A 25,083-nucleotide genomic window follows, 5' to 3' on the forward strand; every position below is an offset into this window, starting at 1 on the left:
TGAAATACACCTGGACTATTTCCGACACTTCCCTACCATTCCTTGACCTCACTATCTCCATCGCAGGTGATAGACTTCTGACCGACATCCACTACAAACCCACTGACTCCCATGGCTATCTGGACTACACTTCTTCCCACCCTGCCTCCTGTAAGGACTCCATCCCCTACTCCCAATTCCTCCGCCTACGCCGCATCTGCTCCCAGGATGAGGCGTTCCACACCAGGGCATCTGAAATGTCCTAATTCTTCAGGGAACGGGGATTCCCCTCCTCCACCATAGATGAGGCTCGCACCAGGGTCTCTTCCATACCCCGCAACACTGCTCTCTCTCCCCATCCCCGCACTCGCAACAAGGGCAGAGTCCCCCTAGTCCTCACCTTTCACCCCACCAACCGTCACATACAACAAATAATCCTACGTCATTTCCGCCACCTCCAACGTGACCCCACCACTCGCCACGTCTTCCCATCTCCCCCAATGTCTGCCTTCCGCAAAGACTGCTCCCTCCGCAACTCCCTTGTCAATTCTTCCCTTCCCTCCAGTACCACCCCCTCCCCGGGCACTTTCCGTTGCAACCGCAAGAAATGCAACACCTGTCCCTTTACCTCCCCACTCGACTCCATTCAAGGACCCAAGCAGTCGTTCCAGGTGTGACAGAGGTTCACCTGTATCTCCTCCAACCTCATCTACTGCATCCGCTGCTCTAGATGTCAGCTGATCTACATCGGTGAGACTAAGCGGAGGTTGGGCGATCGTTTCGCCGAACACCTCCTCATCGGTCCGCAAGAACCTACCTGACCTCCCGGTGGCTCAGCACTTCAACTCCCCCTCCCATTCCCAATCCGACCTCTCTGTCCTGGGTCTCCTCCATTGCCAGAGTGAGCAACACCGGAAATTGGAGGAACAGCACCTCATATTCCGCTTGTGGAGCCTGCATCCGGCGGGCATGAACATTGAATTCTCCCAATTTTGTTAGCCCTTGCTGTCTCCTCCCCTTCCTTAGCCCTCGAGCTGTCTCCTCCCATCCCCCAGCCCTCGGGCTCCTCCTCCTCCTTTTTCCTTCCTTCTCCCCGCCACCCCCTATCAGTCTGAAGAAGGGTTTCGACCCGAAACGTTACCTATTTCCTTCGCTCCATAGATGCTGCTGCACCCGCTGAGTTTCTCCAGCATTTTTGTGTACCTTCGATTTTCCAGCATCTGCAGTTCCATCTTGAGCATAAAAATAATATTAGTTTTGTGTTCACTTCATTCAGATCAGACTTTGATAGTTTACTGGATATTAGTGAAACCAAGACAAGAGACCATAGGTGCAGGAGTAGGGCATTCAGCCCTTCGAGCCAGCACCACCATTCACTGTGATCATCCACAATCAGTACCCCGTTCCTGCCTTTTCCCCATATCACTTGACTCTGCTATCTTTAAGAGATCTATCTAACTCTCTCTTGAAAACATCCAGCGAATTGGCCTCCACTGCCTTCTGAGGCGGAGAATTCCACAGATTCACAACGCTCTGTGTGAAAACCTTTTTCCTCGTCTCCGTTCTAATTGGCTTACCCCTTATTCTTAAAGTGAGGCCCCTGGTTCTGGACTCCCCCAACATTGGCATCATGTCCAAACCCTCAATAATCTTACATGTTTCAATAGTTCAATTAATCTAGTGCAGTTTAGTTTAGTTCAGTTCAGTTCTGTTGAGTCTAGTTGGGTTTTTTTTTTTTGGAAAGGGCAGGAAAATGATGTTAAGGTAGAATGTTATCCTTAAATAACAGAATAGACACATAATGTCAAGATGTAATAGACGTTGAACTTACATCTCGTCGAGATCACCAGTGTGCGGAGCTCCGTCTGGCGTGGTCTGTTGGCTTGGAAGCCGCAGGCTCCGGTGGGAAGGCGGCCGTTCCTGGCACCCCAAGCCGCTGGGGGTTCTCCCGACGCCGGAGTACCATCACCCGGCGAGAACATCGGGCGCCGTGGCGGCGACTGTGGAGGCCTCAATAGGCCAGACTATGGGTGGACAAGAGGATGGGGACTGGACTTTGTGCCTTCCCCCACAGTGGGAATCACTGTGGGGGGATGTTTTGGTGTTGAATTTCTTTATGAATACTGTGTTGTATTTTTATTAGTGTGCTGCAAGGACATCAGAATTTCCCCTGAATAAGGGGATTAATAAAGTAATCAATCAATCAATCAATCAATCAATAATGCTGGAGTGACTCAATGAGTCAGGCAGCATCTCTGGAGAAAAAAATAGGTGACGCTTCGGGTTGGAAACTTTCTTCAGACCCGAAAAGTCATCTCTTCTTTGTCTCCACAGGTGCTGCCTGACGCACTGAGCTACTCCTGCTTTTTGTGTCTATCTTCTGTGTAAACCAACATCTGCAGAAACTTTCTAAACTGTAAACGCTGCCATCATATCTGCTCCCACCACTGTCTCTGGCAGCACAATCCAGGCACTCACCACTCTCCATCTTAAAATCCTACACTGCACATCACTTTAAAGCTTCACCCACTCTGACTTTAACCTACACCCTCCCATGTGGGATATTTCCACCCTGGGAATAAAGTCCTGACGTTAACCCTATCTCTGCCTCTCGCAACATTATTTGTTCCCTGAAGGAACTTGTTCCATGGATTTATAAACCCCTTGCCGAAATGTTTCAGGGATTAGTTTTAAATTTATCTGCGTTCAAGTCCAGTCTGTTCCCTGTGTGCTTCAAGGCCTGGTGAAACATCTTAATTATCTACAATATCTAGCGCCGTTGGAATGCTAGAATCAAGTCATGTCACGATCTCCTTTCCAGAGGAAACGTACTCGGTTTATATAACACTGCTTCATAATTCAATCCCGCCAGCCCTTCAATTATTTTGACTACTGTTTTATATATCCTTTCCACTGTCGAAATGTTTTATTATGTACTGCACTATCCAGAAGGAGGCACAATGTTCACAGTGTAGACACTATGAAGATTTATAAAATGGCAGGATTACCATTCATTTTCAGTTCCACCTTCGCATTCCACTGCGATCCAATGTCTGATGAGTTAATCTGTTCACATGCTACTGATTTTTTTTTTTTTGCTTAAAACATTGGTGAGGTTGCATTCGGAGTATTGACTTCAAGATTTCAAGGTTTCAAGGTCAGTTTTTGTCACATGTATCAATTAAGTTGCAGTGAAATTCGAATTACCATGCAGCCATACTAAAACAAAAGCAACAAGACACACAACTACATGAAAGTTAACATTAACTTCCACCACAGCAGGTTCCCCACGTTCCTCACTGTGATGGAAGGCAAAAAAGTCTAATCTTCTTCCTCTTTATTCACCCGTGGTCGGGGCAGTCCAACCATCGAGGGACAATTTACAATTTACAGAAGATGATTAACCTACTAACCTGTACGTCTTTGGAGTGTGGGAGGAAACCAGAGGACCTGGGTGAAACCCACGCGGTCACAGGGAGAACGTACAAACTCCGTACAGACAGTGTCCATAGTCAGTAGCAAACTCTTTTATGTTAGTCTTCCTCCATCTGTCACCCACCTGCCTCTGGTTCCCAACTGCATCCTTCCCCCACCCCTGCCTGGCTCCATCTGCCCATCATTCTTCGCCCTTCCCTGGTCTATCATCCTCCTTTGGTTCCTGTCTCACCAACTCTACTCAAGGCCGACACCATCCATCTCCCCTCTCAGTCCTGATGCAGGTTTTTCACCTGGAACCAAGTATTGATCCATAGATGCTGCTCGACCCGCTGAGTTCCATCATTAGAATGTCTGTTGTTCCAGGTTCCAGCATCTCATGAGTTCTAGGAACAGAATGAGGCCATTCAGCCCAATCAATACTCCAACCATTCAATAATGGCTGATCTATCTTTCCCTCCCAACCCCATTCTCCTGCCTTCTCCCCTAAACCCCAGTCACCCTGACTAATCAAGAATCTGTCAATCTCCGCCTTAAAAATATCCATTGACTTGGCCTCCACAGCCGTCTGTGTCAATGAATTCCACAGGTTCACCACCCTCTGACAAAATAAATTCCTCCTCATCTCTTTTCTGAAAGTACTTCCTTTTATTCTGTGGCTGTGCCCTCTGGTCCTAGACTCTCCCACTGCAGGGAACATCTTCTCCACATCCACCCTGTCTAGGACTGCAATCTATTGTGCCCCCAGCAAGCATTTGGTGTCCTTCTCAACCAGACAGACTGACTTTGAGGTGTGGATCTAGCCAAGAATAACATATTTTGTTATTTCACGTTGGAAAATGCACTCTCAAGACCACCTGAGGAATTCACCCTTTTAATATCAAAGGCTCTGCTTTTACACGTTTTTCATAAAATCATTTGAACAAAATCCAAACTTTGCAGCACAATAGTTGTGAAATTATCTATTTTTTCTCTCTGCAACTGGCTAGACTATTATTTAATCATGTTGCGTGAGGCAAAATCAAAGCTGATCAATAGTATAATTGCTTTTCTTTCTCAGACTCCATTCATACCATGTGAATATATAAAACTTTAAAGCACACTATTCAAGTAAATAGTGCTTTTGTGTTATTTTCTGTCAAACAACCATCAAAATGACCCAAAACATGTTGGGCAGGAAATGCAATATTAAGTAATTGGCAGAGTAAATGAAAATCTCAGCACTCACATTATCTTACCGAAATTAAAATATGTTTTCCGGCTCTTATTAAATGTCGCCTGTGAATGTCAGAATAACTAATAGTGGGTTTGCCATTGGGAATCGATAGAAATAAGAGGCTTAGACCATGTAGCTGAGCAAAGGTGGAAGCACGTGATGCCCAGAAGCATTTTGTCAGGAGAATAAATGTGAACAACATTTCGAATTGCAGTCACAAAATTAATTTCACAACTTCGTGGTGCTATTAAGGACCTTTTCTCTACTGATTAAAAAGACAATGGCTTACTTGCGCATAAAACCTAAAGCATTTCATGGTTATTTATAAAAATGTTAAATATGTGCTCACAGAATGCCTGGATTTTTTATTGTGTTAACAATAAGACAATTAGCTCCAGTTCAAAGCAACCTGAATTGTTAAGAGTGTTCTGAGTGATTAGGCAGCTGACACGTTTGAATGAAAATCTTCGATTTTAGTAAAAGGACTCAGCTTTATTGTTTTAGTTTCGTTTTGGAGGAACAGCGCGGAAACAGGCTCTTCTGCCCACAGAGTCGCGCCTACCAGCGTTCCCCGTACACTAACACTACCCTGCACATACTAGGGACAATTTACAATTTTTTACCAAAGCCAATTAGCCTACAAACCTCTGGAGTGTGGGAGGACACAGGGAGAATGTGCAAATTGCGTACAGACAGCACCCTTAGTCAGGATTGAACCCAGCCCTCTGATGCTGTAAGGCAGCAACTCTACCGATGCGCCAGCGTGTCGCCCCTGTTTCAAGTAGAATTGGCAACGTTATTTAATCCACCATGTGTCCGTATCATCAAAATGGCATAATTGATTTCAAAGTTAAAGTCTTGTGTAAACCAACATCTGTAGTTCCTTGTTTCTACATTTCTCCTATTGTATAGTTATGAGTCATATTTTCATTAATGTAGGTTCAGATGAATTGCTGTTCTCCCAATGTTATGGTGTCCTACAATATCATACCTCCCTTTAACATTTGTTCTGAGATGTTAACATCACAGGGATGTAATGCTGAGGCTCTGAGCCGCTGGTAAGGCCGCATTTGGAACATAGTGAGCAGTTTTGGGCACCATACCTGAGGAAGGATGCGCTGGCTCTGGAAAGAGTCCGGAGGAGGTTTACAAGAATGATCCCAGGAATGAGTATGTTATCCTATGATAAGCTTTTGTTGGCACTGGGCCTGTACTCGCTGGAGTTTAGAAGGATGAGGAGGGACTTCTTCGAAATTTACCGAATAGTGAAAGGCTTGGGCAGAGTGGATGTGGAGAGGATGTTTCCACTAGTGGGAGAGTCTAGAGCCAGAGGTCATAGCCTCAGAATTAAAGGATGTTCTTTTAGGAAGATGTGGAGGAATTTCTTTGGTCAGAGGATGGTGAATCTGTGGAATTCTTTGACACCGAAGGCTGCGGAGGCCAAGTCAGTGGATATTTTTAAGGCAAAGACGGACAGACAGACAGACAGACAGACAGACAGACAGACAGACAGACAGACAGACAGACAGACAGACAGACAGACAGACAGACAGACAGAGACTCTTAATTAGTACGGGTGTCAGAGGTTATGGAGAGAACAAAGGAGAATTGGATTAGGAGGGTGAGATAGATCAGCCATGATTGAATGAATGGTGGAGTAGACTTGATGGGACGAATGGCCTAATTATACTCCTATCACCTATGACATTATGATCTGAACTTTATTTTGCAAAAGGATTTACATTTTTGCAGATTTTTACAGATGAGGAGGAATTTCTTTAGCCAGAGGGTGATGAATCTGTGGAATTATTTGCCACAGAAGACTGTGGAGGCCAACTCATTGGGTATTTTTAAAGTGGAGATTGATGGGTTCTTGATTAGCAAGGGCAGGAAAGATTACAGGGAAAAAGCAAGAGAATGGGATTAAGAGGGAAAACTAGGTCAGCGATGATCGAATGGCAGAGCAGACTCAATGGGCCGAATAGCCTAATTCTGCTGCTATGTTTTATACATGATGGACATATACAGCACACATTAAGTGACTATTTCACCTAAAGGACACAGTCTTGCTTCATGAAAGCGATTGAATGGCAGAACCATGATCAGCAATGATTGAATGACAGAGTAGACCTGGTGGGCAGAATGGCCTAATTTTGCTACTACAACTTATGAACCTATGAACTAAGTACTGCCCAGTTTAGTAACCCAATCCCCATTCATTTGTGCTTTTACCGTAGCCCAGCAAACATCTCTTTGACTTTTATTGAATTCTATTTTTAAAGTTGTAATTTGAATCTATTTCCACCACACTTTTAAGCAGTGAATCCTCCTTCACAGCAAGCCAAATTTAATTAGATGGATATTTTGATCAAGGGAAAGAGCAATTCAATGTTTCTCCCAACCTGAAGTAATGCAGATTGGACATTTCGATAGGGAATGGAAATGCATCCAAGTGCATCATCAGCTCTGACCTTCCTTCCATCGAGGGGATTTATCGCAGTCGCTGCCTCAAAAAGGCTGGCAGTATCATCAAAGACCCACACCATCCTGGCCACACACTCATCTCCCTGCTACCTTCAGGTAGAAGGTACAGGAGCCTGAAGACTGCAACAACCAGGTTCAGGAATAGCTACTTCCCCTCAGTCATCAGGCTATTAAACCTGGCTCGGACAAAACTCTGATTATTAGCAACCACTTTCTGTTATTTGCACTTTACCAGTTTATTTATTCATGTGTGTATATATTTATATCATGGTATATGGACACATTTATCTGTTTTGTAGTAAATCCCTACTATTTTCTGTGTGCTTAAGCAAAGCAAGAATTTCATTGTCCTATACAGGGACACATGACAATAAACTCACTTGGACTTGAACTTGAACTTGATATTAAAGGAAATGGTGGAGCAGAGGGAGATAGTAATGGGTAGAGATACCTATAGTATTATAGAGTCATCACAGTAACTGAAGAACTCAACAGAATTTGTACTGGAGTTGAACGTTTCAATGCCAGTGTGTGGGGAAGGGGGCTCCGCCAGAGCCCAGCCCGTGAATGCAGAGCAGAACATCAGACTGCCTGCTCTAACATCCACCAAATGGAGCTCAGGGCCTGGCAGACATTGATGCGGAGACAACAACCTGGCTGCTCAACACCCGGCTTGAGATCTAACTATTCCTTTGATGTATTTATGTTTCATTCGCAAAAAGAAGTAACTAAAGGCTGGCAGTATCATCAAAGACCCACAACATCCTGGCCACACACTCATCTCCCTGCTACCTTCAGGTAGAAGGTACAGGAGCCTGAAGACTGCAACAACCAGGTTCAGGAATAGCTACTTCCCCACAGCCATCAGGCTATTAAACCTGGCTTGGACAAAACTCTGATTATTAATATCCCATTATCTGTTATTTGCACTTTATCAGTTTATTTATTCATGTGTGTATATATTTATATTATGGTATATGGACACACTGATCTGTTTTGTAGTAAGCTTACTATGTTCTGTGTGCTGAAGCAAAGCAAGAATTTCATTGTCCTATCAGGGACACATGACAATAAACTCACTTGAACTTGAACTAAAGCACTTCACAGGATTACAGTACAGAAACAATGAAATCTTAAAATTGTATAGACCTTGGTTTGGCTACACTAGGAGTATCGTGCACAGTTTTGTTAAGTGTGGGAATAAAGATGATGTGTATCGGAGCTACCTCCTGCACCCATGCAGAATTCACTGACTTCATTAACTTTACTACTAATTTCCATCCTGCACTCAAATTCACTTGGACCATCACGACATCTCCCTGCCTTTTCTTGATCTCACTGTCTCCATCACCGGAGTGCAGAAGGGTGAGAGGTGCTCTTATAGAGGTGTATAAAATCATGAGAGGAGTAGATCAGGTAGATGCATAGTCCCTTGCCTAGAGTAGGTGAATTGAGGACCAGAGGGCATAGGATTAAGGTGAAAGGGAACCAATTCAATAGGAATCAGAACAAAAGGACGTACCTCTCGAAATGAGATAAGGAGGAATTTCTATAGTCAGAAGGTAGAGAAACTGTGGAATTCATTCCCACGGAAGGCTATGGAGGCCGTCAGTGCATATTTTTAAGGCGGAGATTGACAGGTTCTTGATTAGTGCGGGTATCAGGTTATGGGGAGAAGGCAGGAGAATGGGGTGGAGAGGGAGAGATAGATAAACCATGATTGAATGGTGGAGGAGACCTGATGGGCCAAATGGCGTAATCCTGCTCCTACAACATATGAACATGAAGATAGGTTCAACTAATCTCGTTGCCTATACACGATCTATTTACCTCCATTTTCCTCCATATCCATATCTAAACATCTCTTAAATGTCACTATTGTATCTGCCTCCACAACCAACCCAGCACCACATTTCGGGCACACACAAATTTCCGTTGTAAATAAACTTTCCCCGTTCATTTCCTTTCAAGTTTGCTTTCCTCACCTTAAAGTTATGCCCTTGACATTTCCACCCTGGGAAAATGGTTCTAACTGCTTACCCTTATTTATGCCTCTGATAATTTAATATATTTTAGAATAGAAATATATTCAGGTCTCCCCTCAAACTCAGGAGTTCAGTTTAGTTTAGTTTAGAGATACAGCGTAGAAACAGGCCCTTCGGCCCACTGAGTCAGTGTAAATTACTCGTTTCTAAGCTTCCCCCCAGTCTAGTTTCAGTAAAAACACTGAATCAAGCACTTGAAACAACTACATTTTATTTTAACAAAAGCGCATTACAGTTCAAACACTGTACCTATCCCACCGCGGGTTCAATCTTCGTATCTGCCTGTTCAAGCCCTCTAGGCCTCACTCAGACATAGACACTCCAGAAGTTCACGCAGTCCCAAGTGCTCACCCAGAAGATCAACGCTGAACCTCTTGGTAGCGGACTTTTATATGTCCCAGGACCTTGAGGGGCCGAACCACATGGGGGTGGTCTCTTAATAACCCAATTACAGATATCGATTAACCCCATTCATAACAGACATTTCCCTAACCCAATCATACAACAGCTCAATACATTGTATTCAAACTGGACTTCACAAGGAAGCCAACTTAGAAACATTTACCCTGATCTGCAGGAAACCCAAACAAGGCTCAATACCTCATCCAATCAACACTCGGCAAAGCAGAACTGCAACATTATTTACAAGGTGTATGTCTGGTTCGCAACCATCCAATCCATTCTATGCATTTTGCACCTAATTGACAGGGTCTGCAGATGTTCCTATTCTTTGCTTGCAAATTGTAGCTAAGCTCCAGACATACTGGCACCATCCCGCAGCTTGTCCCAGCTTACAGAGAGCAATTCCAAATGGACAAAATCTCCCAGCAGCCCTGAAGCTTTTACCCCATTTTTAAGTCCTAGCCTCTCCAATTTAGCCGGGATTAACATCCGCGTTGACCAGCGATCCCCCCCCCTATACACACACACACTAGGGGCAATTTTTACATTTACAGCAAGCCAGTTAACCTGCAAACGTGCACGTCTTTGGAGTGTGGGAGGAAACCGAAGATCTCGGAGAAAACCCCCGCAGGTCACAGGGAGAACTTACAAACTCTATACAGACAAGCACCCATGGTCAGGATCAAACCTGAGTCTCTAGCGCTGTCAGCCAGTAATTCTACCGCTGCGCCACCGTGCCACAGTTCGAGAGAAAGCCATCCAACTTTGTCACACTTTGTAATCCGGGGCACAAATTGATGATTATCTCACAAAAAAAAGTAAAGGACTGACAAGATAAACATCCTAACGGCACCGAGTTGAAGATTCAAGTCTCCACCACAACCCAATGTTGAAACTGAATCTCTAAATTCTTTAAACAGAGCTGAGATAATTGTTTGAAAAGGAATAAAGCAAACGTGATTGGAACAAGAAACATGGTGGAGAAGCAGTGAACTACAAACTAGTTGCATCAAAGCATCTGTTTCTGTGAAGTAACTTTAATTCTAGTTGATACATTGGCAACAAGGGGCATAATTGGAGGATTAGCACTAATTGCCTGAAGAGAGGTTAGGGGGACATTTTATTTGAGAACAGGGTTATTGGAAAACAGGCTCATTACTGCAAATGACTATTGAAGCCAAGTCAACTCTAGCTTTCAGGTGAAATTAAGCAGACACACAGCAAATTAATTTAAACATAGAGGAGTTGGTGCTGATCTGTTTTGAAAGGAAAAGTAAAGAGAACTGATGTTGCTGCAATGGTACAGCAACGAAGAGCTTACAGGAGCAATGGCCTTGGGTTGTGTATGTATGTAATTCTTTGAAGGTGAAGGGACAATAATTCTGCTGAGTTACTATCGCACTTTGTGTCCTTTTGTGCATTAATCAGCATCTAAATCATTGTCTCTACATAGAACAAGTGTGAGCGGGTGATCGATGGTTGGAGTGGACTCGGTGGACAGAAAGGCCTGTTTCCATGCTGTAATCAGTCGATCAATACATGATCTAAATATTATTAGACTGGTGTTTGTGGATCTGATTTGGGTAAATTAGCTGTTTAGTTTAGATTAGAGATACAGTGTGAAAACAGGCCCTTCGGCCCTCTGAGTCTGCGCCAAACCAATGATCCCCGCACATTAACACTATCCTACACGCACCAGGGACAATTTGCATTTATATCAAGCCAATTAACTTACAAACCTCTGCGTCTTTGGAATGTGGTTGGAAACCGAAGATCTCTGGCAAAATCCACGCATGTCACGGGGAGAACGTACAAACTCCGCACAGACAGCACCCGTAGTCAGGATCGAACCCGGGTCACTGGCGCTGTAAGGCAGCAATTCTACTGCTGCGCCACTGTGTCACCCGTGTTGTCCTCCTCATTACCAGATTTATTTGACATCAAATATACTTCGTTGACTTTAGGATTTTGGAATATCCTCAAGCTTTGAACGATGCTACATAAATACAAGTTTTTTTCTCAGGTTAGCACAGCTCCTTGCAAGTTTGCACCATTCTCTCTGCTGATTGGGATAGCCGGTTTAACCTTTTCCAGCGTTAAAAATGTTTGCAAATTAGTTTACAAATCACGGCAGCTCCTAACTAAAGTCCGAAGAAGGGTCTCAACCTGAAACGTCACCCATTCCTTCTATCCAGAGATGCTGCCTGTCCCGCTGAGTTACTCCAGCTTTTCAGATTCAGATTCAGATTCAGATTCAATTTTAATTGTCATTGTCAGTGTACAGTACAGAGACAACGAAATGCATTTTGTGTCTCTCCTAAGTAAATACGTTCTTTCATCGTTGAAATCAGATTATTATCGTATTTTTTCAATGGCTGGCCGTAATCTAAAAATATCTCTAAATAACACTGGATTCCAACAAATCTTCTTTGCCAATGGCGATGCAAGGATACTCTATCAGTTGCAATGTGGATAAGCAAGGAACCGTTCAAAACTAATCAGATGGCCTTTAAATCCAATTTGTTATGGGACATAGCGGAGCGGGTCTGTGCTTAGTTTACATTGATCCCTGCGTGTAGAGGCAAAGCAAAATTGCAGAGAATTGTCTACAGCATTACTCCACTTTAGAGCACCATCCACAAAATAATATTTGCTTGCACGTGTACGCTTTACTCAACATCTCCAGATAACAGAACAATGGAATAATTCCGCACAGGCTTTATCAACAAAATTGAAATGTCTTGTCTCTTGAGAAGAAAGCACTCAGTTGCCCGACTCTTTAAAATGTACCTGTCAAGCCATGTGTCCCGATTGCACCAAATGAAATTTTTGTGTCGTGAACTTTGCATCATTGGTAACACGTTAAGTTCAAAAATGTACCGAAGGTCCAGTAACTATTTTTGAACCCTATCCAAGCAGTTATTACTTGTGACAATACATCCCTTTTTCAGCTAAGTCATAAAAGGGAAAGAGACATTTACCATCCATAAAGAATTTCTGCAGTTCCTTGTGCTCCATTTTATCATTAGTTATTGGAAAAATACTTATTTAGTCTGTTTGCTGCAAGCGGCGTTTGTTTTCCATTAATCTTGCAAAAAAAATTTCAGGACAAGGCACTACAATCAAATAAATGACTCCAATCGATCCAGCTTCATGGAAAACATCAGACAAGTTAGCTAACATATTACCAACTACTTTGCACTGTTTAGACATTGAAAAATAACTCTAGTGCATTGGAAAAACGGAATTAGTATATTAGATATAGTGTAGCGGCGGTTTTTACAACTTACTTAAGCTTAATGGCTCCAACATATAGTATAAATATTCAATAGGATTTGTTGGTTTTAAAATATGTGCTTGCACTAAATTAAAAATATTTTTATATTAATTTCTGAATATTTTCTCTCTCTCATTAATTAAGTCAAGAAGCAAATCATTGGATCTACAGAATTGATGTCATTTCAGAACGATGTTTGATCCCTATCTTTTGGCGGAATTAGTTTAGTTTAGTTTAGTATCAGAATTAATTAATTAGAATTTAGGATTAGATGAAGAGTTACGTTTTTTAACCTACGGACCCATCTCCTAAGCTGTATTATTGATAGTTCACTCTTTTTATTTATTTTTTTTTTTTTCTTTCCTCTCTTTCTATCTATAAATATAAATAAACAATTAGAAGCAGTATTAATACGTAATTGATAAATGAGGACCCCAGCTATTTTGATAGCTGGGATCCCGGACCCTAGATACTAATAATATGGAATTGTTAAACAAAGTCTGTATTGGTTTGGAGTATGATATGCATTTGCTTCTATTAAAAAATGAATTTAAAAAATATATATTTTAAAAAAATATTAATTTCTGAATATTTTCTCTCTGGCATTAATTAAGTCAAAAGCAAATCATTGGATCTACAGAATTGATTTAATTTCAGAACAATGTCTGATCCCTATCTTTTGGCTGAATTAGTTTAGTTTAGTTTAAAGATTCAGCGCGGAAACGGGCCCGTCGGCCCACCGAGCCCGCGCTGACCGGTGATCCCCGCACATTATCATTACACTACCAGCACGAGGGACGATTTTACATTTACGCAAAGTCAATTATCCTACAAACCTGTACATCTTTAGAGTGTGGGAGGAAACCGAAGATCTCGGAGAAAACCCACGCAGGTCAAGGGGAGAACGTACAAACTCCTTACAGACAGCACCCGTGGTGAGGATCGACTCCAGGTCTCTGGCGCTGTGAGGAACTAGCTCTAGAGCTGCGCCTCAGTGCCGCTTGCAGAAGAATAATTCATGTCCCAAGATTTGGCACAGTCTGTAGAGGATAACTTTCATAAGTGACAGGAGCAGAATTAGGCCATTCGGCCCATCAAGTCTATTCCGCCATTCAATCATGACTGGTCTATCTTTCCCTCTTATCCCCATTCTCCTGCCTTCTCCCCATAACCCCTGACACCCATACTAATCAAGAATCTGTCAATCTCCACCTTAAAAATAACCAATGACTTGGCCTCCACAGCCGTCTGTGGCAATAAATTCCACAGACTCACCACCCTTTGACTAAAGAAATTCCTCCTCATCTCTTTCCTAAAGGAACTTCCTTTAATTCTGAGGCTACGACCTCTGGTCCTGGACTCTCCCACTAGTGGAAGCATCCTCTCCACATCCACTCTATCCAGGAACTGCAGAAGTTGGAAACTTCACAGATGTTGCCTGTCCCGCTGAGTTTCACCAGCACTCTCCAGAAAAGATGCCACCGGAGTAGAACATCTCTCTGTGCTGGTCCCAGAGGAAGATTTACAATATTCCAATATAATTGCCCACTCTTTTAAATCTCTTTTCTATCTGTTCGCCTATCTCTCCCTTTACTTTACCTATTAAACATGAGTTTGGCTTGATGTATTTACTCAATGTAGTGTCCGATTTGATAATACAATACATATCAGGATTGATGGGACAGGATGCACAGCAAAGCTTTTAATTTGGAGTTACAACATGGAAACAAGCCCTTTGGCCCACCGTGTCCGCACCAACCAATGATCACCAGCACACAAGTCAAGTCAAGTCAAGTGTATTCGTCACATACACATACGAGGTGTGCGGTGAAATGAAAAGTGGCAATGCTCGCAGGCTTTGTGCAAAATGACAAACAAACAAACAACCAACAAACTACAAACAGAATGGAACAGAATCACTAGTTCTGTTGTACACCCTAGGGACAATTTACAGAAGCCTATAATTTTGCAACATGGAAGGAAACCGCAACTCCCAGAGTAAACCCACACGGTCACAGGGAGAACATATCGACTCAAGTACAGACAGCACCCATTGTCAGGATCGAACCTGGGCCTCTGGCACTGTAAGGCAGCAGCTCCACCAGTCAGTTGATCATGTATCTCTTTGTACCCTGCTGATCACTGATAATTTCAATGCCTGTGAAACCATTGTGGTCTGCTTAAATATTTTCCCCACACTCCAAACTGAACCGTATTTCAGTCACTTACAAAAGTGCGGTGATTATCAGAATTTGTATTCTGGTATAGAACAAGCTGTCAGTCACGTCAATGGTTTTAACAAGTGGAGTCTTACCACAGGATAAGAGTTTAGTTTAGCTTGGAAATACAGCTCGGAAATAGTCCCTTTGGCCTACCGATCCCCGCACACTAACGGTATAATAATAATAATAATAATGGATGGGATTTATATAGCGCCTTTCTAATACTCAAGGCGCTTTACATCGCATTATTCATTCACTCCTCAGTCACACTCGGTGGTGGTAAGCTACTTCTGTAGCCACAGCTGCCCTGGGGCAGACTGACGGAAGCGTGGCTGCCAATCTGCGCCTACGGCCCCTCCGACCACCACCAATCACTCACACACATTCACACACAGGCAAAGGTGGGTGAAGTGTCTTGCCCAAGGACACAACGACAGTATGCACTCCAAGCGGGATTCGAACCGGCTACCTTCCGGTTGCCAGCCGAACACTTAGCCCATTGTGCCATCTGTCGTCCCTTAATACTACACACACCGGGGACAATTTCCAATTTATTTTTTTACCGAAGACATTTAACCTACAAGCCTCCACGTCGTTGGAGTGTGGGAGGAAACCGGAGATCCCGGAGCAAACCTACGCAGCTCACGGGGAGAAAGTACAAACTCCGTACAGACAGCACCCATAGTCTGGATCGAACCCGGGTCTCTGATGCTGTAAGGCAGTAACTCTACCGCTGTGCCACCATGCCTAGCTTTAACAAAATACGCTGATATATTCTGACATCCTTCTGTTGACATTTTGAAACGAAATTCAATAAATGTGTATTTATCAGAGAAGAAATAAGGTCAAGTCAGCAAGATAAAGGAATGCAGTGTCACTTATGTTTGTGATAACTCCAATTACTTATGCATTTGGCCCAAAAGATAACTGAGAGGCTTGAGCCCTTGACTTGCACAGAAGGTCATGTATTTCCACTTGGCACTGTACTGCAGATAAGAAATTTGTCAGTGTGCTTACATAAGAATGAGATGATGCATGAGGACTCTGTGTACAGTCAGAATGATCTGTAATCTGCAGTCCACTGTACTGGAATGACCATCCATCCAGCTTTGAAACTTACAGTAATTAAAGAGAAAATGTTGGGAAACACCACCAGGTCAGGCAGCATCTGTGGAAAGGGAAACAGACATTGTTTCGGGTCTGCGACCCTTCATCAGACGGCATGGTGGCACAGTGGTAGAGTTGCTGCCTTACAGCGCGAGAGAGATCCAGGTTCGATCCTGACTATGGGTGTTGTCTGCATGGAGTTTGTATGTTCTCCCTGTGACCCACGTGGGTCTTGTCCGGGTGCACCGGTTTCCTCCAACACTCCAAAGACGAGCAGGTTTGTAAGTTAATTGGATCAGTTAAATTGTAAACTGTGTCTAGTGTGAAGGATAGTGTTAGTGTGCGGGGATCAATGGTCGGAGCAGACTTGGTGGGCCGAAGGGCCTCTTCCCAGTGCTGTCTCTCTAAATAAACTAAACTAGAATGAGATGATGCATGAGAAGACCATGTACAGTCACAAAGGTCTGTAATCTGCAATTTAATGCACTAGAGTGACCATCGATACAGCTTTGAAACCGACAGTAATAAAACAGAAAATGTTGGGAAAACCTACCAGGTCAGGCAGCATCTGTGCAAAGAAAAACAGACATTGTTTTGCATCTGTGACCCTTCGTCAAACAAAGTCGAAAACCCAAAACAAACCTTCCATAGATGTTGCCAGATCTGCTGAGTTTTTTTTCAGCACTTGGAAAAATATGATCTATCATTGGTGTTTGTTCAACATCACTGCAGGATGAGCAGAAAATGTTGGCTATCCATGTGAAGATTCTGGAAAAGTTCCAGTCAATCTTCACCCCTCACTCTCACTCGTCTGGTAGCTCTGGATCGGATAACCTCTTTATTCTTAAATGTCCATGCTTATTCCAAAATCCTTCCTTGGCCTTGCCGATCTGCGTACCCGCCAACTTCTCCAGCTCTACGGCTCTTTGAGAATTCTCCTTTCCTCTAAAGGTGGGACTATCACACATCTAATATTAATTGTTCCACCCCCTTCACTAGTCCTAACGCAAATGTTCCCAGAAAACCGAGAGATATTTTTCTAAGTTAAAGCAGTTGTCTGTTTGAAGGTTGCCATTGTTTAGCATGACACGGTTAGTTCAGTTTAGTTTATTGTCATGTGTACCGAGGTACAGTGAAAAGCTTTTGGTGTGTGCTATCCAGTCAGCGGGTTAAGAGCAGACATCAAGGTTTGGATAGACTGGATGTGGAGAGGATGTTTCCACTAGTGGGAGATGTTTTAATATTGTGTTTCCTTTCTGCAAACTGCTCCATTACAGCTACACAACTAATTAACAGAGGCTTTACACTCAAGCCTTGGATTCAGCCATTTCAGCCATTCAGGATCCATCTTGGCTACTGCCTCATGGGTATTGCATCATCGGTACTGCACCACCAATGGCGCTATTCCCATAACAGGAGAGTCTACAACTAGAGGTCATAGCCTCAGAATTAAAGGACGTTATTTTTATGAAGGAGATGAGGAGGGATTTCGTTAGTCAGAGGGTGGTGAATCTGTGGAATTCTTTGCCATAGAAGGCTGTGGAGGCAAAGTCAGTGGATATTTTTAAGGCAGAGAGTGATAGATTCTTGATTAGTGTGGGTGTCAGAGGTTATGGGGAGAAGGCAAGAGAATGGGGTTAGGAGGGGGAGATAGATCAGCCATGATTGAATGGCGGAGTTGACTTGATGGGCCGAATGGCCTAATTCTACTGCTATCACTTATGATCTTACGATCCAAAAGGTGATCATTTATATTATATATTAAAAGTTCCAATTGATTTTCATAAGTACCTCTGAGATTGGGTAGGAGCAAAAAAATTTGTCATAGAAATTGATGTAAAAAAACATGCTGCAATATGACATTGCTGCCACTGCTAATATTTCAGATAAGAAGTGAAATAAGTGCATATTTTCAAGTTTTTAAATGTGTTTTCATGCATTTTAATGTATTTTCCATTCATCCATTTCTGTTAATTATTTATTTACTTTTGGGAACTGGTGGTTTGTTAATTAATAAATTTTCCTCCTTAAATCTCAAAATTACCGTCCTCTTTGGAGTAAAGTAGATGAGCAATTGAAGAAGATCCTGTATGGATAATTAATAGATCAGAGATGTTAAAATTTAAAAGAGAATAACATTTTGATTGAATTGGCAACTCAAAATTAATTCAAGGAATTTTTACCAAAGCTTATATTCATTATACAGAAATTTAAGTATAAGTATATTAAATAACTTTGTCATACATCAATGAAAGATGGCGGCACAGTGGCGCAGCGGTAGAGTTGCTTATTTACGCCAGGGACTCAGGTTCGATCCTGTCTCTGGGTGCTGACTGTACAGATTTTGTACGTTCTCCCTGTGACACATGGGTTTCGTCTGGATGCTCCAGTCCTCTCCCACACTCCAAAGACACACAGGTTTGTAGGCTATGTGTCGGAAGGAACTGCAGATGCTGGTTTAAACCGAAGGTACTGTAGACATAAATCTGTAGACATAAATACTGTAGACAGTGACATTTTAAATTGTCCCTAGTGTGTGTAGGATAGTGTTGTGGCCATCGCTGGTCGGCGCGGACTCGGTTGGCCAAATGGCCTGTTTCTGCTCCATATCTCTAAACTGAACTGTAAACTAAATTAGAATAATCTTCATGGGAGTTTTAGTAAAGACAAAAGTAGCGGTGATATTCATACTGGGAGAAGCAGGGAAGCCTCAATGTAGGGATTGTCCTCGATCCTGATCTTTTCTTGTCCACAAATAAATGAGAGATGATTCCAATATCATTGATTAAAAAATTCATGACTCAAAAATAATGCATTATTCAAGGTAAATTCTAAGGACTTCTTTTCACCATGGGCGGCACAGTGGCGCAGCGGTAGGCCTCTAACAGGCCTTACAGCGTCAGAGACCCGGGTTCAATCCTGATTATGGGTGCTTGTCTGTACGGAGTTTGTACATTCGCCCCGTGACCTGCGTGGGTTTTCTCCGAGATCTTCGGTTTCCTCCCACACTTCAAAGACGTACAGGTTTGTAGGCTAATTGGCTTGGTATAAATGTAAATTGTTCCCACTTAGGAAACCTGAGCGGAAACCTCTGGAGACTTTGCGCCCCACCCAAGGTTTCCGTGCGGTTCCCGGAAGTTCCCGGAGGTTTTTGTCAGTCTCCCCAATGGTCGAAAGTGGTTTCGGCTTCTTCTACGTTCCGGCAATTATTTCAAAAAATTCAAAACCGGCCGCGACTAAAAATAGGTTGCCGTTTTAAAAATCGATAATTTTTTAGTCGAAGCCGGTTGCGTTGCTAGTTGAAGGTCTTACCTTCCACTACCTGCAACCTCCGGCAACCACCTGCAACCTCCGGCAACCACCTTCACCTTGGGTGGGGCGCAAAGTCTCCAGAGGTTTCCGTTCAGGTTTCCTAAGTGGGACAGGGGCATTAGTGTGCGGGGATCGCTGGTCGGCGCGGACTTGGTCGGCCGAAAGGCCTGTTTCCGCACTGTGTCTCTAAACTAAACTAAAGCAAACCTTATTTTAATCATATGCACTATACAAAGCGCAGACGTAACTCAGCAGGACATGCAGCATCTCTGTAGGACATAGATAGAGATGTTTTGGGTCAGGACCCCTTCTTCAGACTCCGCTTGCAATTCCTTTTGTACAGACGTTTTGTTGGTTAATCATCAAAACAATCGGTAACATTCTCTGCCTATTTCTTCCATTCAATCTTGTTTGGTCTCTCTCTTTGTTTTTCTCCTCTGTAGGCATTTCTTGTTTAAACCAGGGTCTGGAACTTCCAGTCTCTATGGTACCACCAACCCAAGCTATCCTCTGACCTCGAACACTGTTTACTCTCCGCCTCCGAGACCCCTTCCTAGAAGCACTTTCTCCAGACCTGCCTTCACTTTCAACAAACCTTACAAGTGCTGCAATTGGAAGTGTACAGCTCTAAGTGCAACAGCTATTACAGTAACACTCGCACTCCTTCTTGCCTACGTTATTGGTAAGTTTCTTCCTTATTCTTACTCCATTCCTTCATTATTTTCCGCTCAGCATAATACATTCTGTACGTATAAATAAATCATTTCAGGTAGTTATAAGGAAAAAAATGGTGCTTTTGTTTAAACCTGCATGAATTTATTAACACTTTCCATTTTGCTGATTGTTGTTTCCGCTTCTGTCCTATAATAGTTTCAGTTTTAGCTCCTTCTTCATGTACCAGAGGAAATTACTGGGCATCTGTGTTTGTATACCATCTATATCTTACAGTGTGCCTGTATGAGGCACATACATAAAACATAGAAACATAGAAAATAGGTGAGCCAGCTTCGAGCCAGCACCGCCATTTAATATGAACATGGCTGATTATCCAAAATCAGTACCTGCTTCTGCTTTCTATGCATACCCCTTGATTCTGTTTGCCCGAAGAGCTATATCTTACACTCTCCTGAATACATCCAGTGAAATGGCCTCCACTACCTTCTGTGGCAGAGAATTCCACAGATTCATAACTTTCTGGGTGACAAAAGGTGTTCCTCATCTAAGTCCTAAATGGCCTACCCCTTATTCTTAAACTGTGACCCCTGGTTCTGGACTTCCCCAACATCGGGAACACTTTTCTTGTGTCTAGCCTGTCCAATCCCTTCAGAATTTTATATGTTTCTTTAAGATCGCCTCTCATCCTTCTAAATTTCAGTTAATTCCAGTAATATGACTCAATGTCAATCGGAGAGTTCACCCCCCCCCCTCCCCCCCCTCCTATCTTCTCTACGGATGAGTTTTGTTTCAGTATGGTTCCTATATGGTCGATTTCGCCCTTCCCAATTCAACAATAAAATTCAAGCCAAGGGTAAAGCCTCTTCATCTTTAACAGTATATTGCAGGATAACAGCTATAGTGGGTGGCACAGTGGCATGGTGGTAGAGTTGCTGCCTTAGAGCGCTAGAGACCCTGGTTCGATCCCAACTGCGGGTGCTGTCTGTACGGAGTTTGTACATTCTACCCGTGACCTGCGTGGATTTTCTCCGAGATCTTCGGTTTCCTACCACACTCCAAAGACTTACAAGTTTGTAGGTTAATCGGCTTGGTGTCAAGGTAAAATTGTCCCTAGTGTGTGTTAATGTGTGGGGATCACTGGTCGGTGTGGACTTGGTGGGCCGAAGGCCCTGTTTCCGCTCTGTATCTCTGAACTAAAAAAACGAACTAATTTCGTATACGCAAACTTATTTGTAAATACTTTAATTCCTCCTGTTTTTCCACTCCAATTATCCATGTGAATACGACCCACTCGATTTCATTCTTCAAATGCTAAATTCTGTAAAACAAAGTGAATGGGTATAGAAAATGATAAATCATATACTTACTTTAGCTGGTGTCCCATAATACCTAAAGATATGTTCTCACTGAGCTGAATCTTATTCTGATTGATTGATTGATTGAATGCCTTTATTGTCATTCAGACCTTACGGTCTGAACGAAATTTCGTGCCTGCAGTCATACATACAATCATACAATAATAACAACAATAAACACAAATTAACATCCACCACAGTGAGTCCTCCAAGCACCTCACTGTGGTGGAGGCAAAAATCTTAGGGCTGCAGTCTCTTCCCTCCTCTTCTCCCTCTGCGCTGAGGCGATACCCCACCGGGCGATGGTACAAACAGTCCCGCGGCTCACCGAACCCCGCAACGGGCCGGCTTAAACACCGCGGCCCGGGGTGGTCGAAGCTGCCGCCCTCCAGTCCAACGGACGCAGCCACTGGCCCGCAGCTCAACCCCGGACTCAGGTCATAGCCACCAGAACGCCGTCCCAGCCACCGGAGCACCGTTCCAGCCCCGAGCCGGATCGCCCTCACGTGAGTGCCGTTCCTCCCTCGAGCTGGGCCGCTCCGACGGGAGCACCATTCCACCTCGGGCTGGGCCACTCCGACGGGAGCGCCATTCCACCCTCGGGCTGCGCCACTCCGACGGGAGCGCCATTCCACCCTCGGGCTGGGCCACTCCAACGGGAGCGCCATTCCACCCTCGAGCTGGGCCGCTCCGACGGAAGCACCGTTTCAGCCCCGAGCCGGGCCGCCCTCACGGGAGCGAGCCCAGGACAAGTCCTGACTGGCTCTGCCTCCGGAGTCTCGAGGCCGCCAGCTCCGCCATTAGGCTTCAGCGCAGACGGAGGCAGAGAAGGGGGATACGACAAAAAAGTCGTATTCCCCCGAAGAGAGAGACAGCAAGCCCCGTTTCAACCCCATAAACACAACCTAAAAAACAAAAACTAACTAGACAAAACGAAAAAAAACAACATAAAAAAGTAAAAACAAACGGACTGCAGGCGAGCCGCAGCCGTTTACCAGCGCCGCCACTTCCAGAACATGTAACATGTAAATCTTAAATTGTAAAGTCACATTAATTAACTGGAGAGTTAATAATAGATCTAAGATATGACTTTAGAACAGGAGTCTTATTATATCCTAGTACAAAGCAAAACCCAATTATGAATATGTTCCTTGTCTCTTAAACTAGTTCCGAGGGTAATTACAGCTCCGGTATATATTTGTATTGCATTTTCTATAGATTCTGGCTAGCTGCTGCAATGGTCAACTAATTGAATCCAACTTTCCAATCAGGCCTCCTAATGACTTTAATTTCTGTCGCCAAATAATTCACCCTGCAGGTGATCAGTTTTTATTCTTTCAAATGCATTAGACCCTATTTTTAATTATCTAAAATGGCCAATTAACAATTAGTCCCGTGCACTATTTAGTCATGGAATGTTTCCACGCTCTGTGAAGGCGATTGGGAAACATTAAATGCCTGTGACCCAAGTAGAATGCTTCAGCGAAGAATATCGAAAGTTAAAATCTAAAATGCCATCTTATAAAACATAATTATCTGAAAATTAAATCACATAACCCTTTTAGTTCAAGGTTATTCAAATGAAATAATATTTCTCGGAATGAAATGTGATAATGACTATTTCCCAGTTACTTTAATTGTCACTTGAGAAACCTATGCATGTGAACCACTAATTTTTATATCAGCGTAGAATGACTTCATCTCCCTGCAATGGCCCACTTGGGGGCATTGTGGAGGAACGTAGGTCATGTTCTTCACTAGTTGGCCTCTTCTGAAACATACCCCAATATTGAATTGGTGAGTGAGACCCTCAGCTGCCTTTTGAAAATGTTGCCCCTACCCTCACCCCTTCATCCTCTACCCTCCACCATCAACCCCCAGCCCAGTGTTAATCCCAAGCCCTGACCACCACCCCTAGAATCCCTCTAGTCCTCCAGTCCTCCTATCCTTTAGACCCTGTAACCTCCTATGTGATTTCCAACCTCTGTGGCCTCTCCCCCCCTCATCCAACCCCGACCATTATTAACTTTCTTAAACGACAAGTGGACAGATACAAGGTTTAGAAGGAGATGGGCCATACGCAGGCAGGTGGTACTTGTATAGATGGGGCATGCTGGTCGGCGTGTGCAAGTTGAACCAAAGGTCCTGATTCCGTGCTGTTTTTTCCTATGGTTCTATGACCACACTCTGATCACAGCCCTAACACAAGGACCATGATCATTAGTCCCCCTCGTCTTCCTACCTGAGGCACCACTGATTCAGGCTGCCAGAGTTCTCTCCTGCTCCAAACCAGGCGATCTAACTTTAACAAAGTTCATTCCCCAACGACACCACAACGGAGGAAGCTGGGATAAAGACTGGTGGTCTTCTCAAGCTTTTTCAAAGCCTCAGCGTACCATCCCACCATCGACCTCAGCCGCTGAACCCCCGTGAATCCAGCCTGGGCTGAGAGCTGCACATCTTCAAAGCTGAAACAATCATTGATTGGGTCACACTGCAAACCAAGCCTGGTGCACATACTTAGGTAGAGAAGAAGCAGTCATAGGATCATGCAGCATGGAAATAGACCTAGAGTCAAGAGTATTTAATTGTCATGTGTCCCAGATAGAACAATGACATTCCTACTTGCTGCAGCACAACAGAACATGTAAACATAATACATGAACGAGAGAAAAATAAAGTTCAGTGTGTATATAGACACATACACACGCACACACACACATACTCAAAAACAAACAATTATAGTGCAATAATAATAATCGTCTGTTGTAGTTCAGAGCTTATTTGTTGATGTGTTCAATAGCGTGGTGGCTGAAGGCAAGAAGCGGGTCCTGAACCTGGACGTTACATATACACATACTCATAAATATAAGTATATATACAGTAGATCATATATATACACACACACACACACATATGTACACACAAAAAAACAAATAATAATAGTGCAATAATAGTCTATGTAGTTCAGAGCTTATTTGAGGTTGTCGTTTTCATTAGCCGAATGGCTGTATTAATTTTTCATCATCATGCACCAATATTCAATAAACCCATTTTTAGCCTTGCATCCATATTAATTCTGCCTCTAAAGAGGGGTCTCGACCCGATACGTCACCTATTCCTTTTCTCCAGAGAAGCTGAGTTACTCCATCTTTTTATGTCTATCTTTGGTTTAAACCAGCATCTGCAGTTCAGTCCTATACTTCATTCTACCTCAACTCCTTACTTTCCTGTTATTAAGCTGCACTGGCAGCAATTTACAGCAGTCGGTTAACCACCGTGTCTTTTTCATGTGGGAGGATATCGACCACCCAGTGTACACCCATGTGGACTTAGGGAGAACACGCAAACTCCACACAGAGAGCGCCCACGGTTAGGGGCTGCGAGGCAACAACACTGACTGCCAGACCATTGTGCATAATCGTTTTCAAAGTCCATTCCAGTTTGGTTTCAAACATATTAGTGATTCTATTACAGAAAGGCTGGCTGATAAAATCAATCAGGAAAGGTATCAGTGCAAGTGATGAAGTTATTCACTGTCTCCTTGAAAATTCAGTCCATTGCACAGGGGCAT

The 25,083-nt window shown here is 43.4% G+C and overlaps 1 protein-coding gene across 2 annotated transcripts in view; it reads left to right on the plus strand.

Annotated features, from left to right (window-relative positions):
- The window catches only part of tenm1 (teneurin transmembrane protein 1), an 824,829-nt gene that overhangs the window by 573,419 nt on the left and 226,327 nt on the right, over nt 1–25,083 (plus strand). For both annotated transcript variants that reach the window (XM_033030732.1, XM_033030733.1), the window contains exon 5: nt 19,923–20,161. In XM_033030732.1, coding sequence (XP_032886623.1) covers nt 19,923–20,161 — 239 coding nt within the window. The remainder of the gene's footprint in view (nt 1–19,922; nt 20,162–25,083) is intronic.

This window comes from Amblyraja radiata, chromosome 12 (genome assembly GCF_010909765.2).
Source record: "Amblyraja radiata isolate CabotCenter1 chromosome 12, sAmbRad1.1.pri, whole genome shotgun sequence".
Taxonomy (NCBI): Eukaryota; Metazoa; Chordata; class Chondrichthyes; order Rajiformes; family Rajidae; genus Amblyraja; species Amblyraja radiata.